The 15,900-nt window shown below is 36.7% G+C and overlaps 1 protein-coding gene across 9 annotated transcripts in view; it reads left to right on the top strand.

Annotated features, from left to right (window-relative positions):
* Positions 1–15,900, top strand: part of ZNF75D (zinc finger protein 75D) — a 60,255-nt gene that overhangs the window by 2,556 nt on the left and 41,799 nt on the right. For 5 of the 9 annotated variants that reach the window (XM_036226804.1, XM_036226805.1, XM_036226806.1 and 2 more), the window contains exons 3-5: positions 871–1,063; positions 1,702–1,793; positions 2,119–2,245. In XM_036226804.1, coding sequence (XP_036082697.1) covers positions 871–1,063; positions 1,702–1,793; positions 2,119–2,245 — 412 coding nt within the window. Of the gene's footprint in view, positions 1–870; positions 1,064–1,701; positions 1,794–2,118; positions 2,246–14,394; positions 15,314–15,900 lie in introns of those variants that run through there. The other 4 variants (XM_016123571.2, XM_016123572.2, XM_036226801.1 and 1 more) reach the window with 3 other exon arrangements.

The raw sequence follows: 15,900 nt of genomic DNA on the forward strand, positions 1-15,900 counted from the left end.
GCAGCACTTAGAGATCAAAGGAGAGAGAGGGTAGCAAACAGGTTTAAATCACAGAACTCTGGGGAGACTGCAGAGGAAGAAAATAGAAAAAATGAAAGGGAAACAATATGAAAGGAAGAAAAATGCCAACAAAGAATTGGAGAGAATCAAGATGCTAAGGGGCAGTGCCCTCCATAGTGGGAACATACATCTCTAGGTCAGGAAAAGAGCCAGCTGTCTTTCTCCTCCCATAGTGTTTTTTGCTTGGTTTTGCTGGTAAGTGGGGAACCAAAGGAAAACCCTTGGGAGATGGCAGCACACTTCCTTTCTTCCAGATCCCACCTTGAACACAGGGCGGGACATATTTTTGGTGTCTTATTACAATTGAATTATGTGAAAGGAAGTTAGAGCCCAACTGTCCCCAGTTTTTCTTCCATTGCATCCTCTTCCTCCATGAAGTTCTTCCCTAGCCATGACAGGATTGGAAAATCTGACTGGCAGGAAAACCCTTTTTATTCATTGCCTTATTTTTTAGAGAAAACTAGAAGATAGAAATCCACTCAGACAAGGATGTAAAGTCAAAGAAGCAAGCCAGTGAAGGCAGTGTTAGAACAGACAGCCTACTCCCAGTCCACTAGTGGCCTGAGCTGTGGCTGTGTGTGGAGGGGTGGAGGCTGGCAGCAATCAGAGCTCTTCATTTTATCCTAATTTTCTCAGATGATATATTGGTTCATTGTGGGAAAATGGTGGCACAATACCTTTTCAGTGTTTTCTTACTTCCTTTAATGTCACACACTCCCGAAATCTGGGTTCTACTCTTGTTCGTCCCTCCACTACCACCTCAAAACCCAAAGTAAGTTTTGTGCTAATGAAGATGGGGATTATTTCTAGGTCACAGCTCATGACCTGGGAAAGGAGGCAGTGCTCTTGGGAGGAACAGCAGTGGTCCCAGAGTTTAAGTGGAAGCCAGCAGAGCCCCAACCAATGGGTGTGTTCCAGAAAGAATGTTGGAATATATGCCAGGTACTACAAGAACAGCTGGGCAGAAATTCTCAGAAAGAAACCCAGCCTGTATATGAAAGAGGTGAGGAGCTTCATAATTCTCTTCTGAGAGCTGTGTTAGTAATTTGTTCAGCTAGACTGTCATGGGAATTTTCCAGGTACTCAGCCATGCTAGCAGTTAGGATGTCTCTCAGGTGAAAGTACAAGTAGGTCGGTGGCGAATGAGGGTGATGGTCAGCATAGGGATCTCACCCTTATAAGTTAGAGGAGAAATTGAATCAGAAATGGCCTGTTAGTGGCAAAATGGAAAGAGAATTGTGCACCAGGAAAAAATAGTAAAAGACAAAAATGTCCCACATTTTCTACTATACACTGGAGGACTTGAGTCTTTTATTCATTTTCAAACACCTCTAATTCTTGCCAGGCCCAGTGAACAACTTATTTTATGAGGGGAAAAAATAGTAGATTTATTTTTATTAGTTTTCATGAAATCCGGGAAACAGCCAAATGGGGAACCAGTCCTATGGAGTGTTGGATATTTGGTTCTTATTTACCATGAGAAAGCCACTTTAGGCACCACACACACACACACACACACACACACCTCACTTGCGAAGGTGAACCATCATTACTGAAGGAATCCTAATCTATATTTTAGAAATCAGCTCAAGATATTCATAAACAGAAAAGAGAAACTTTCTGGCTCTTTTCCACCCACAGCTATGGCTGCTCAACAGATTCTAGCCTTTTCTGAGCAGAAAAGCACCCCAAACTGGAAGATGGCATCTGAGCTCATCTTGCCTGAGTCCCAGGTGAGCTGTATTTTCCAGCTTTTTCAGGCAGCCTGATTGTGACCTTGTCTGTGTTTTTCTTTGATGCCCAAGACCCACAGTGCCCAGCAGGTTCTCTGAGCCATATTAGCTCCAGATGTCCTCTAGGCACCTAGGCTTGGCACCATGGGAATTGGGCACCTCCCAAGCTTGTTTAATGGTCTCTTTGCTTCCTTCCTTTGCTGCCATCTCACTTTTTCCCCTAAGTCTTACACACTTCAGTGATTGGCCTGCTGTGTAATTCAGAAATGAATGATAGGATGGCTTCTGTAGTGGCAAATACTGAACTAAAACCCATTCTTTTTAGAGTTTGTTGACATTTGAAGATGTGGCCATATCTTTTTCCAAAGAGGAATGGAAATTAATGGGCCCTGCTCAGAAGATGCTCTACAGTGATGTAATGCAGGAAAACTATGAGACTGTCATCTCTCTAGGTAAAGATTCTTCCTTTCCTTTGTATAGAAGTTGAATAATCTGTTATGCCCTCAGTTTATGGAAAATGTACTCCTGTGAGAGTTCCAGTGTTTCAGTAGCTGGTTGGTTCTCAACTTGATGATGTGGGGAAAAGGAAAGGCACATCTAGATCACCTAGAGAGCTTTTTACAAATACACATCTCACTTCTTTATTCTAAATAGAATTCTTGTTATATCATACTCCCACCCCACCCTGCAAACCCGCTCCTCTCATATTCTTTCTCTCTAAGGAAAGGGCACCACAGTTTACCCTGTTGCTCAAGTCAAAAAACTTTCAGTTATTATTCATTATTCCAATCTTTCTTTTATACCCCACAACTGATCCATTAGCAAGTTTTCAGAATAGATTGTGAATACAATCATGTCTCCACCTCTTCCACTCTTTATCCTAGTTTAAGCCACCATTATCTCTAATTAAGTCTCTTCAATAGCACTAGATTCCCATTCTCCATATTGAGTAGATCAATCCTCCTTAAGTTTAATTCTTAGCTTACTTATTGTATATTCACCCACAACCACAGTAGAGCATAAAAAAAATATTGAATCTAAATTTCTGCCTATTCAAACATTTAGAGTAAGTGAAAGCAAAAGAGTCCTTCACTATTCCTGAAAATAGCCTAGAATTAAGATGGCAGTCCATGACCTTAAGGTTTTATTCTCAGATTATTGTTGCATTTTAAAATTAAAGTGATCTGTTAGAACAAGGGAAAGAACCATAGATCCAAGGTCCCCAAGAGTTCAAGGACAGTCTTGGAGAGCCCTACAGGTAAGTATATTCACGGGAAGAGAGGAAATTTTCCTTGATAGGAGCCTTAACAGGGGCTTAACATTTTTAAGATTCTGTTCCTGTATTTTTAATTGAACTTTTTATTGACATAATTGTAGACTTCACTTGAAGAATTCAAATGTAGTACATGAAACTACCCAGTTTCCCTCAATGATAACTTTTGCAAAAGTAATATATGATATCATAACCAGGATATTGATATAATCCACTGACCTTATTTATATTTCCTGCTTTACTTGTTTTTGTTTATGTGTGTGTGTTTAGTTCTGCAAAGATTTATCACATATGTATGTTTGTGCATTAACTACACAATCAAGATGCTAGACAGGAACATTACTACAAGGATTCCTTCTATTGCCCTTTGATAACCATACACACTTTCCCCCCATACCCTACCACATCACCAACCCATGCCAACCAATAATCGGGTTGACATTTCTAAAATTTTGCCATTTCAATAAGGTTATGTAAATAAAATATAAGGTATGTAACCTTTTGGGCTGTACTTTTTTCATTCAGAATTATTCCCAAGAAATTTATCGAAGTTGTTGTGTGTATCAGTAATTCACTCCTTTTTACTGCTAAGTAGCATTTCATAGTATTGATATACCATCATTTGTTTAACCATTCACCCATTGAAAGATTTTTTCTATCTTCAGTTGTTGGCTATTGTGAATAAAACTGCCATAAACATTCATGTTCAGGGTTTTATGTAGAGATAAGTTTTCATTTCTCTGGGAAAATGCCTTAAGAGTGCAATTGCTGGTTCATATGGTAATTGTATGTTTAATTTTATGAGAACCTGCCAGACTGTTTTCCATAGTGGATGTACCATTTTATATTCTTACTAACAATAGGTGAGTGATCCTGTTTGCCCACACCTTGCAGTGTTTAGTATTGTCATCATTTTTTTCTGCCATTCTGATAGCTCTGTAGTGTTATCTTCTTGTGGTTTGGATTTCCATTTCCCTAATGAATTGTAGCTTTTTAACGTGCTTATTTGTAATCTCTATATTCTCTTCATTGAAATGACTTTTGCCCATATTTAATTGAATTGTTTTTTAAATGTTGAGTTTTGAGAGTTCTTTATATGTTCAGATAACGGAAATTGCAAATATTTTTTCCAGGTCTGTATATTGTACTTTTTATTTTTTTGGTCTTATTTTTATAATTAATTAATTTACTTTATGGTGACATTGCTTAATAAAATCCAATAAGTTTCAGCCGTATATTTTAACAATAAGGCATACACACACATTGCGTGTTCACCTCCCATAGTTAGATTTCTTTCTGTCACCACATATTTGACCCCTTTACCCCATCTATCACCCCCTCCACCCCACCCTCTGATAACCACGAGCCTGTTGTCCATGTCCATGACTCTCTGATTGTTTGTCCCGTTCATTTGTTGCTTTTAGGTTTATATCCCACGTGTAAGTGATATCATGTAGTTTTCAACTTTTTATGTCTGGCTTATTTTGCTTAGCATGATTATCACGAGATCCATCCATGTTGTTGCAAGTGGCAGTATTTCATCTCTTCTTATGGCTGAGTAATATTCCATTATATATATGTACCGCAGCTTCTTTAGCCAATCATCTATCGTAGGACGCTTCAGTTACTTCCATGTCCTGGCCACTGTGAATAGCACTGCTATGTGCAAATATATTTTTGCATATAAATTTTCAAGTCTTTGGGGTAATACCCAGTAGAGGGATTGCTGGATCATATGGTCGATCAATTCTTAGTTATTAGAGAAACCTCCAAACTGTTTTCTATAGTGGCTGTACCAATTTCAGTCCCACCAGCAATGTATGAGGGTTCTTTTTTCTCTGCATCCTCTCCAACATTTCTTATTACTTGTCCTGTTGATTATAGCCATTCTAACAAGTGTGAGGTGGTATCTCATTGTGGTTTTGATTTGTATTTCCCTAAAAGCTAGAGATATTGAGCATCTTTTCATATATTTGTTGGCCTTTTATATGTCCTCCAGGGAGAAGTGTCTCTGTTCAGGTTGTCAGCCCATTTGTTTTATTGGATCATTTGTTTTTTCGTTGTTATTGAGTTGCAAGAGTTCTTTGTATATTTTGGATATTAGGCCCTTATCGAGACGTTGCTTACAAATATATTTGCCCATTCAGATGGTTCCCTCTTTACCTCGTTGATGATTTCTTTTGCTGTGCAGAAATATTTTAGTTTGATGTAGTCCCATTAATTTATTTTAGCTTTTACTTCCCTTGCCTTTGAGGTCAAATTCATAACATCCTCTGTAAGTCCAAGGTCCTTGAGTTTAGTTTCTATGTTTTCTACTATGCACTTTATTGTTTCAGTTTTATATTCCGGTCCTTAATCCGTTTTGAGTTAATTTTGGTGTATGGTGATAGACAACAGTCTAATTTCATTCTTTTGCCAGTGGCTTTCCAGTTTACCCAGGACCATTTATCGAAGAGGCTTTCCTATCTCCACTGCATAATTTTGGCTCTTTTTTTTTGAAAATTATTTGTTCATATAAATATGGATTTACTTACATGGACTCTCGATTCTGTTCCACTGGTCCGTGTGTCTGTTTTTCTGCCAATAACACGCTGTTTTGATTACTGTCGTTTTGTAGTATAATTCGAAGTCAGGTAGAGGATGCCTCCAGCCTCGTTCTTTTTTCTCAGGAGGTTTTGGCAATTTGGGGTCTTTTGCGCTTCCATACAAATCTAATGATCTTTTGTTCTATTTCTTTAAAAAAAATACCAATAGGATTTTGATGGAGATTGCATTAAATCTATATAATGTTTTATGTAATAGGGTCATTTTAACTATGTTGTTTCTCCCAATCCAAGAACGAGGAATATCTTTCCATTTCTTTGTATTTTCTTCGATTTCTTTTAATAGGGTTTTATAGTTTTCATTATATAGGTGTTTCACATGTTTCATTAAATTTATTGCTACGTATTTTTTTCTTGCAATTGCAAAAGGAATAAATTTTTCCACTTTTTCTGATACTTCATTATTAGAGATTAGGAACATTATGGATTTTTGAACATTGATTCTGTATCTAGAAACTTTACTGTATTTGCTTATTTTTTCAAGTAGTGTTCTTGTGGAGTATTAAGGGTTTTCTATATAGAGAGAATCATGTCATCTGCAAAATAGTGACAGTTTGACTTCTTTGTTTCCTATTTGGATGCCTTTTATCTCTTTCTCTTGCCTGATTGCACTCGCTAGGACCTCCAATGTTATATTGAATAACAGTGGGAATAATGGAGAGCCTTGCCTTGTTCCTGATCTTAGAGGGAAGGTTTTTAGTTTTTTACCATTAAGTGTAATGTTGGCTGAGGGTTCGTTGTCTGTGCCCTTTATTATGTTAAAGTACTTTCTTTCTATACCGATTTTGTTAAGTGTTTTGATCATAAATGGATGCTGTATCTTGTCGAAGGCGTTTTCTGCATCTATTGATATGATCCGAATTTTTAAATTTGTTTGTTAATGTTTTGTATCACATTATCAATTTTCATATGTTGAACCATCCCTGTGGCCCTGGAATGAAGCCCGCTTGATAGTGGTGTATAATCTGTTTAATATGTTGCTGTATTCGGTTTGCTAGTATCTTATTTAGGATTTTTACATCTGTGTTAATGAGAGATGTTGGTCTGTAGTTTTCTTTTTTCGTGTTATCTATACCAGGTTTTGGTATCAGGGTAATATTGGCCTCATAAAATGAGTTGGGAAGTATTGCCTCCTGTTTGATTTTTTGGAAGAGTTTGAGGAGAATCAGTATTAAATCATCTTTGAATGTTTGGTAGAATTCACTGGTGAAACCATCTGGTCCTGGACTTTTACTTTTTGGTAAGATTTTTGATGATTGTTTCAATTTCCATACTGCGGATCAGTCTATTTAGATTTTCCAGTTCTTTTCGATTCATTCTAGGAAGGTTGTATCTTTCTAAGTACTGGTCCATTTTGTCTAGGTTATTAAGTTTGGTGTTATATACTTTTTGATAGTATTCTTGTATGATCTTTTGTATTTCTGCGGAGTCTATCATCATTTCTCCTTGTTCATCCCTGATTTTGTTTATTTGTGTCCTTTCTCTTTTTTCTTTAGTGAGCCTAGCCAGGGGTTTGTCTATTTTACCAACCTTCTCAAAGACCCAGCTCTTTGCTGCATTTATTTTTCTATTATTCTTTTGTTTTCGTTTCCATTTAATTCTGCCCTAATTTTGATTCTTTCTTTCCTTCTGCTGACTTTAAGCTTCATCTGTTCTTCCTTTTCTAGTGTTATAAAATGAAGCATTAGGTTGTTTGAGCTCATTCTTGTTTTTGGAGATTGGCCTGTAATGATATGAACTTTCCTTTTATGTCCACTTCTGCCATGTCCCAAAAGTTTTCATATGTTGTACTATCATTATCATTCGTTTCTATGTATTACTTGATCTCTCTTTTCATTTCTTTTCTGGCCCAGTCATTCTTCAATAACATGTTGTTTAATCTTAATGTATTTGCAGTTCTTACTGATTTCTTTTTACATTCGATCTCCAGCTTCTAAGTGTTATGATCAGAGAATATGGTTGGTATGATTTCAACACTCATATTTGTTGAGGCTATCTCTATGTCGCAGTATGTGGTCCTTGAAAATGTTAAATGCGCACTAGAGAAGAATGTATAAGCAGCTGTTTTGGGATGGAAGGCTCTGTAAATGTCAATTATGTTCAGTTGGTCTAATGCATCATTTAAGGATGTTATTTTCTTATTGATTTTCTGTTTGGATGACCTGTCCATATCTGACAATGGGATATTTAGGTCCTCTACTAGGATAGTGTTTTGATCTGTTTCTCCTTTAGTTCTGTTATTAACTGCTTTATATATTTCGAGGCTCCCTGATTGGGAGCATAGATATTAATGAGTGTTATGTCTTCTTGGTGTATGATTCCCTTTATCATTATGAAGTGTACCTCAATGTCTTTACCTTTTTTATTTTGAAGTCTATTTTGAAGTCTATTTCGTCCAGTATTAGTACCACTACTCCCACTTTTCTCTGAATGCCATTTGCTTGAAATATCATTTTCCACCCTTTCACTTTGAGTCTATATTTGTCTTTAGAACTGAGATATGTTTCCTGGAGGCAGCGTATGGTTGGCTTTTGTTTTATGATCCATTCTGCAACTCTTTGCCTTTTTATTGGTGAGCTGAATCTGTGTACATTTAGGGTGATTATTGAAATATGAGGTTTTCCTATAACCATTTTATCTTTTGCTTTCTCATAGCTTGGTGTTTCCATTGCTTCCTTGTTTTTGTGTTTCAGGGTGTGTTTTTTTTTGTTTGTTTTGTTTTTTGTTTTGTGTGTTTGTTGGGTTTTCTGGGCTTTCCTTCTGGTGCTTCTTGTTTTATGGTAGATATTTCAATTCTGAATCTTTGGCATGTTTATACAGTTGCCCATATTCTTCTGCGTGTGCCTTCTCTCTGTTTCCCTTTGCGAGTTTGGATATTTGAATCCTCCCCTTTCCAGTCATTGTTGTCTGAATTCGTCCCTATGTATGCTGAACATTCATTACTATCTTGCTATAGCAAATCTCTTCTTATCGTTTAAGCGTATAATGCCTTGTTCTTTGTAAGGGTTGTATTCCTTTGCTTTTATCTGCCTGCTCCTCACCATACTCCTCGTTACGTATTTTTTTTTGTCATTTCATTTTTGATGAGCTGACCCCTTTCAGTATTTCCTGTAATGCCGGCCTCATAGTGGAGAATTCCCTAATTTTTTTGTATGTCTGGAAAGGGCTTTATTTCTCCTTCATATTTAAAGGAGAACATTGCTGGATACATTGTTCTTGGCTGGTAGTTCCTTTCATTTAGTAGTTTGAATATTTGATTTCATTCCTTTCTGGCTTATAAGGTTTGTGCTGAGAAGTCCAATAATAATCTAATGGGTTTTTCTTTATATGTTACTATCCTCTTTTCCCTGGCTCCCATGAGTATTCTTTCTTTGTCATTGATTTTTGATACTTTTAATACAGCGTGTCTTGTTGAAGGCATTTTTGGATTGAGATAATTGGGTGTTCTGTTGACTTCTTGAATTCCAAGCTCCAGCTCATTCCTTACATTTTGGAAATTTTTGTCAACTGTTTGTCTGACAGTATTTTCTAATTCTGGCTCCTTTTCCTCTCCTTTGAGAATGCACATTGTTCTTATGTTTCCTCTCCTGATGGTATCAGCTAGTTCTTGTATTTTTCTTTCATTATTTTTCATTCTTCCTTCTGATTTATTTCTAGATTTCCATCTTAAATATCACTGATCATTTCTTTCATTAGGTTAACTCTATTTCCCAAGCTTTCTATTTCATTTTTCATCTCTTTCAGTGTGTTTATCACCAGAAGTTCTATTCATTTTTATTTTAAGGTTTCATTCTTCTTTCTAAAGAACTTATTCTGGTCATCCCGTTGGTTTTTCAATTTCTGAAGTTGTTTATATGACTCGTTTCGGATCTCGCTGAGATTTTTCAGAAGTACCATCCTGAATTCTCTGTCATTTAAGTCATACATTTCTATTACTGTAAGCTTATTTTCTGGAGATTTTTCTCTTTCTTTCTGAGCTGCCTTGTCACCTTGGTTGTTCATGGTGTTTAATAGACTATTTCTCTGCCTGGGCATTGATGGAAGTGAGTTCTGCTTTTTTTCCAGAAAGATTTTATAAAGATCTTTTTAGCCTGTTGCAAAGAAGGTGTTTTTCTTTTGGTTTCAAATAGTTGGTGTTTAAGCCTCTTGAATCCCTGCTTCATATAAAGTCTTAATAATGCCTTGTTTTCCCTTATAGGTATTCAATCATGCTTGCTACCCTCAGTTTCAGTCCCTGTCAGTGTTAGCTACAGTTTTGGTTGTGTTTGCTCAGATTCCCCTGGGGATTGCGGTGTTGGATCTTGGAGGATATGGAGGAAGGGCCCTCTGGGTTGAGTGATGGGGTCTGTGGCTCAGCCTTGAGTTTTGCAGCCTCAGCTGGTAATAATAGATTGTCGTTTCTATGTCATCCTCACTTCTCTGCCTTCTGACCTGATGACTGGGCCCTGCCACCAGCATTGTGGAGCTCACAGCTTTCCCAGGCAGGGCTGTTCAGGGTACTTACTTCTCCTTCTTCCCCTCCCCCTCCTCCTGCAGGGAACTCTGGCTGCAAGAGGCAGCTTCTTTGTTTCTTTCAGTTCATCCCCCGACACCCAGTTTTCTAACCTGTGGTAGCTCTTCTGTGCAGATCCCATGCTTAGATGTGCTGGTGTGCAGTTTGGGTGTTTTTCGTTGAGTTTTAGATGTTCAGCTTATTGTTGTTTCAAGGCAGAGATCTAGGGATGAATCTCATTCCACCATGTTTCTGACATCACTCAAAATTCTATATATTGTCCTTTTATCATCTTCCCCATGGGCTTCCACAGAGTAAAAGTTTTTAATTTTGAAGAACACCAATTCATTTTTTCCTTTTATAGATTATAATTTTAGTGTCGAGACTAGAACTCTAGCTCTCGATCCCTAAGCTTTTCTCCTATGTTTTTTGATAAAAGTTTCATAATTTTAAATTTAAGTCCATGATCCGTTTTGAGTTATTTATTAGGTGTGACATTTTGGTTGAGATTCATTTTTTTGCCTATGGAGGTCTAGATGCTTTAGTCCCCATTTGTTGAAAAGGCTATACTTCTTCCACGGAATTGTAAAAAACTTTTGTCAAAGATCAGTTGGGCATATTTGTATGGATATGCTCTTTTTCATCAAGCTATGTGTGTCCATTCCTCTGCCAATATCATATTGTCTTAATTATTGTAGCTATATAATATAGTAACCCTTAATATATATCAGGTAGAGTGATTCTTTCGTTTATTCTTTTTCTGTCAAGATAAAATTTTATTTTAACAATTTCATGACCTGTGCATTTCCATGTAAATTTTAGAGTAGGCTTTTCTATGTCTACAAGGAATTTTGTTGAGATTTTGCTAGAAATTACTTTAAACCTATGTATTAGTTTGAAGAGGGTTGATATCTTTATTATTTTGACTTTCCCAATCAGTAAACACAGTATTTATGTCTCTATATTTAGGTCTTTGATTTCTTTCATCAGCTTGTAATTTTCAGTGTATTTATCCTCTACATGTTTTGTTACGTATATGCTGAAGCATTTCATTTTCATTGGAGCAATTATAGATGGTATTATTTTCAGTTTTGGTTTCTGCCTGGTCATTGTTTTTATGTAGTAATACCATTGATTTTATGTTTTGATCTTGTATCCTGTGACTCTTCTGAACTCACTTTATTATTAGTTCTAAGTTTTTTTGTATATTTCTTGAGATTTTTATATAGAGACAATCATATAATTTTCAGTGCCTTTTATTTTTCTTATTGCAGTAGCTCCAACTTCTAGTACTACGTTGGTAAGAGTGATGAGGGTACACATCCTTGCCTTGTTTCCAATTTTTAGGACAACAGTAAGTCTTTCGCCATTACTTATGATGTTAGTACAGGGATTTTTTATTTATAGCCTTTATCCATTCTATATATTACTAATTTTCTTAGTGTTTTCATCATGACTAGACGTGGAATTTGTCATATACTTTTCTGTGTCAGTTGTTAGGAATATGATTTTTCAGAGCTTGTTAATATGGGGGTTGTGGTGATTGATTTTAAATGTTGAACCAGCTTTGTATACCTGCAATAAATCCTATTTGATCATGGTATATAATTCTTATATATTGTAATATTTAGTTTGCCAATATTCTGTTGAGAATTTTTGCATTTAAGTTCATGGGAGATGTTTTTATGTAGTTTTCTTTTTTAGTGTACTGTATAGGATTTTGCTACCAGGGTGACACTGGTCTTATAAAATGAGTTGGGTAGTATTTCCTCTTTTTCATTTCTGGAAGAGATTATATTAAATTGGTGATCATTCTTTAAATATTTGGTAGAATCTTCCATAACACCATATGGACCTCGAGATTTCTTTTTTTTCTAGAAGTTTTTTTTTAAATTATGAATTCAATTTATTTAATAGTAACACTGGTATTCACACGATCTATCTCATTTTGGTTGAATTCTGATAGTTTATAGTTCTGAGGAATTTGTTCATTTTCTCTTTTAAAATTTGTAAACCTAAAGTAGTTTATAATACTTCCTTATTATCTTTTAATTGCTGCAGAATGTATAGTGATATACCAAGTATCCTTGCTGATTTTGATGATTTGTCTTCTCCCCTTTTATTTTGTCATTCATGATAGGTTTATCAATTAGAGTTTTACTTGTTTTACTAAAATTATTGGGATGACATTGGTTAATAAAATCAAATAGTTTTCAATTGTACAATTCAATAATACAGCTTATGTATATTGCATTGTGTGTTTACCACTCAAAGTTAAATTTCCTTCTTTTACCAAGTATTTGATCTCCTTTACCCCATCTATCTTCTTCCTCCCGCACTTCCCTCTGGTAACCACTAAGCCACTATCCATGTGTCTCTGTTCGTAATGTTTGTTGCTTTCAGTTTTAGATGCCACATATGAGTGAAATCATATGGTTCTCATTTATTTTTCTGTCTGATTTATTTCACTTGATGGCCTCAAATGGCAGTATTTCATCTTTTCTTATAGCCAAGTAATATGCCATTGTATATATGTACCACATCTTTTTCATCCCGTCATCTGTCAAAGGATACTTTGGTGGTTTCCATGTCTTGGCCACCATGAATAATGCTGGTATGAAAGGAGGCTGCTAACTGTTATCCCTCCATGCTCAGTCTCTACCCTGCTTTCTTCTCTGATCACTGGGTTCCACTGCACGGAATATGCTCATCACTCAGGCAGGACTGTTTGGAGCTTCAAAGAGCCAAGACACCACTGCATAATCCTCTACTCCTCCTCATCCTGCTTGGAGCTCCAGGCTGTTTTCTGCAGTGCCTTTGTATCTCTCTTTCCACTGCCCTGTATCACACGAATAGTCAAATGTTCTGATGTGCAGATCTCTCAGATAATACTTGTGTGCAGAGTGGGTGTTATTTGTTGGAGTATAGATGTTCAGCTTGCTATAATTTCAAGGGGAGAGATCAGGAGAAATCCCTTATGCCACCATGCTTCTGACATTACTCCTATTTTATTTTTTTGAAGAACAAGCTTTCGTTTGATTGTAATTTCCGCTCTAATGTTTATTATTTGCATTCTTCAACTTGCTTTGGGTTTCTTTTACTTTTGTCTAGTTTCTTGAGGTAGAAACTTAGATTATTGATTTGAGACCTTTCCTCTTTTATGTTGTAAGCATTGAGGGATATACACTTTCCTCTGAGTACTTCTTCAGCTTTATTCCACATATTTTGGTACATTTCATTTCATTTTTGTTCAACTATGTATTTTTAAATTTCCTTTGAGACTTTCAGTTATGGATTATTTAGAAGTGTATCATTTAATTTCATGTATTTTTAGATTTTCCTGTTGTCTTTTTTTTTAGTCAGACTCCATTTTTGTCAGATTGTCTTACTCAAGTCATGATTTTGTTTTTGGCTCTTGGTCTGATAGGTGATTTTTTTAAAAATTGTATCTGGATAATTTTGTTAAGTTAGGAGAGTCTGGGTCCTATTTAAATATTTTAATTAAATTTAATCTATTTTAGGTTAGTTAACACATGCATTCTTTTCTGCTTTTAAGGGGTATACTTCCAGTGAGAATTTAATTTTCAGAACCTTTATGATGTTTCCTTGATTGATGTGGTACTGCTAGGACTCCCATGTGTCCTTGCTGGTGCTCCCAGAGGGTAAGGAAGGTATTTATCTAGTCCCAAGTATCTCTCAATGAAAATGGGGAGTCTCATACACACAGGGATGAAGAGGCCTCTCCAGACCACTTGTTGTGCCTGGGTACCTGTTGCTAGTTCTGCGTGCCTTTGGTGTCTCCTAATAGGTTCTGATGTTGTCAGAAGGTTTCCCATTCAGACTTAGGAAGAAATAAGCCTATCCAGGCAGCCTTCTATTGCTAGATTGAGGGTTAGGAAACACTAGATCTGGGATGCCTTCTTTCTTCGGGTGTGGGGATGCTAGATAACCTTGCTATGCTATTCTACTGGTCCTGGGGTCCAAACCATTTTCCCTTTTTTTAAATTACTTTTTAGAATTCTCTATTGGTTGTGTCTTACATTCTTTAATGGGTTAGTTGTTGGGCCTGGCAGAGAGGATCAGGGAGAAATGCGTCTATGCAATTTTGTCCAGATTGGACCAGAAATCACTTTTTCCTCTATTTCTTAAAAAGCAGTCATCAATTTTTTTGCTCCATTCCCAGTTTTCTTGTTCTGGGACACAGATGGCTGATTCTTCTGTTTATTCCAACAGGGTTAAAACTCAAAAAAGACACTGGAAATGACCAACCTATATCTACTTCTACATTAGAAATACAAGCATCAGGATGCAAAGTATTAAGAAAGGCCAGAACGAAAGTTGCCCAGAAAACAACTGGCAAGGAAAATCATGGCGATACACACAGGGTACAGAAACGGCTTCGAGCTTGTCTAGGGAAGAAAAGAAAGAAACTTTCAACTTGTAAACAAGAGCTTCCAAAACATATGGATCTTCATAGGAAAGGCTATGTAGGAGAGAAACCTTTTAAATGTCAGGAATGTGGGAAAGGCTTTAGAGTTAGCTCTGACCTTATTAAACACCAGAGAATTCACACCGAAGAGAAACCCTATAAATGTCAACAGTGTGATAAGAGGTTTAGGTGGAGTTCAGATCTTAATAAACACTTAATGGCACACCAAGGAATAAAACCATATAGATGCTCATGGTGTGGGAAAAGCTTCAGTCATAACACAAATCTGCACACACACCTAAGAATTCACACAGGAGAGAAGCCCTTTAAATGTCATGAATGTGGGAAAAGATTCATTCAAAACTCACACCTTATTAAGCACCAGAGAACCCACACAGGTGAGCAACCTTATTCCTGTAGCATATGCAGAAGAAATTTCAGCAGGCGGTCAAGCCTTCTTAGACACCAGAAGCTCCACAGGAGAAGGGAAACATGTCCAGTGGCTCCAGTCTGAAGAAAGTCACCATATGGAGCTTCACCCTAGAGGTGATGAAAAAATGCAAAATTATGAGGTGCCTGATGATAGGATTTTGTCATCAGCAGAAAATTTGGGAGGAGTACATAAAGGAATCTAAGCTATCTCTCTTATTCAGCATTGTATCTTCAGTGCATAGCACAAAACTGATAACGTGTGTACTTTATAAATAAAAGATTGAAAATATAGCTATTATATGTCTATAATTATATATCTGTCTGGTTACTGAGCTTCCCCACCCTTCGTGATCTAAATTCCTCAGGTATCAGGTGCCCAGCAAATATATGACAGCCATTAGCCCTACTCTCATTCTTTCTTGGGAGAGATAGAAAACAAAAATATTCAGATTCTCTAGAGGGAGCTCAGGGTATTAGAATTCCTATGTTTGTTATTCTGTCTTTATGAACAACCAAGCCCAGGACTCGAGACTTTATTCTGGAATAGGAGGAGAGTATTCACTATTTGTCCTGGGAGTATTTGTCCTGAGCAAAGTGCACCCATTCTAGTTTCTTCTTCCCTGAGCACCCAGTACTGCAAAGTTTTCTGTCAAGTAATTCCAAACAACAAGTTAAGGCCTGAATGCCAACAGACATAGGGACTTGAAAACACTTGATATTTCTCCATCTCCTGATCCTCTCAACACTGAGGTATATAGAATGAAATAGTGAAGGAGGCAGTTTGGACCCTCATTTAGCTATCTACCTCTTTGTCTTGAAAGCGCAGAGCAGTGGTGAATGGCCTTATTTAACTATGTAGATTGGAGACTTTCAAATTG

This window comes from Rousettus aegyptiacus, unplaced genomic scaffold (assembly GCF_014176215.1).
Source record: "Rousettus aegyptiacus isolate mRouAeg1 unplaced genomic scaffold, mRouAeg1.p scaffold_m13_p_9, whole genome shotgun sequence".
NCBI classification, from domain to species: Eukaryota; Metazoa; Chordata; class Mammalia; order Chiroptera; family Pteropodidae; genus Rousettus; species Rousettus aegyptiacus.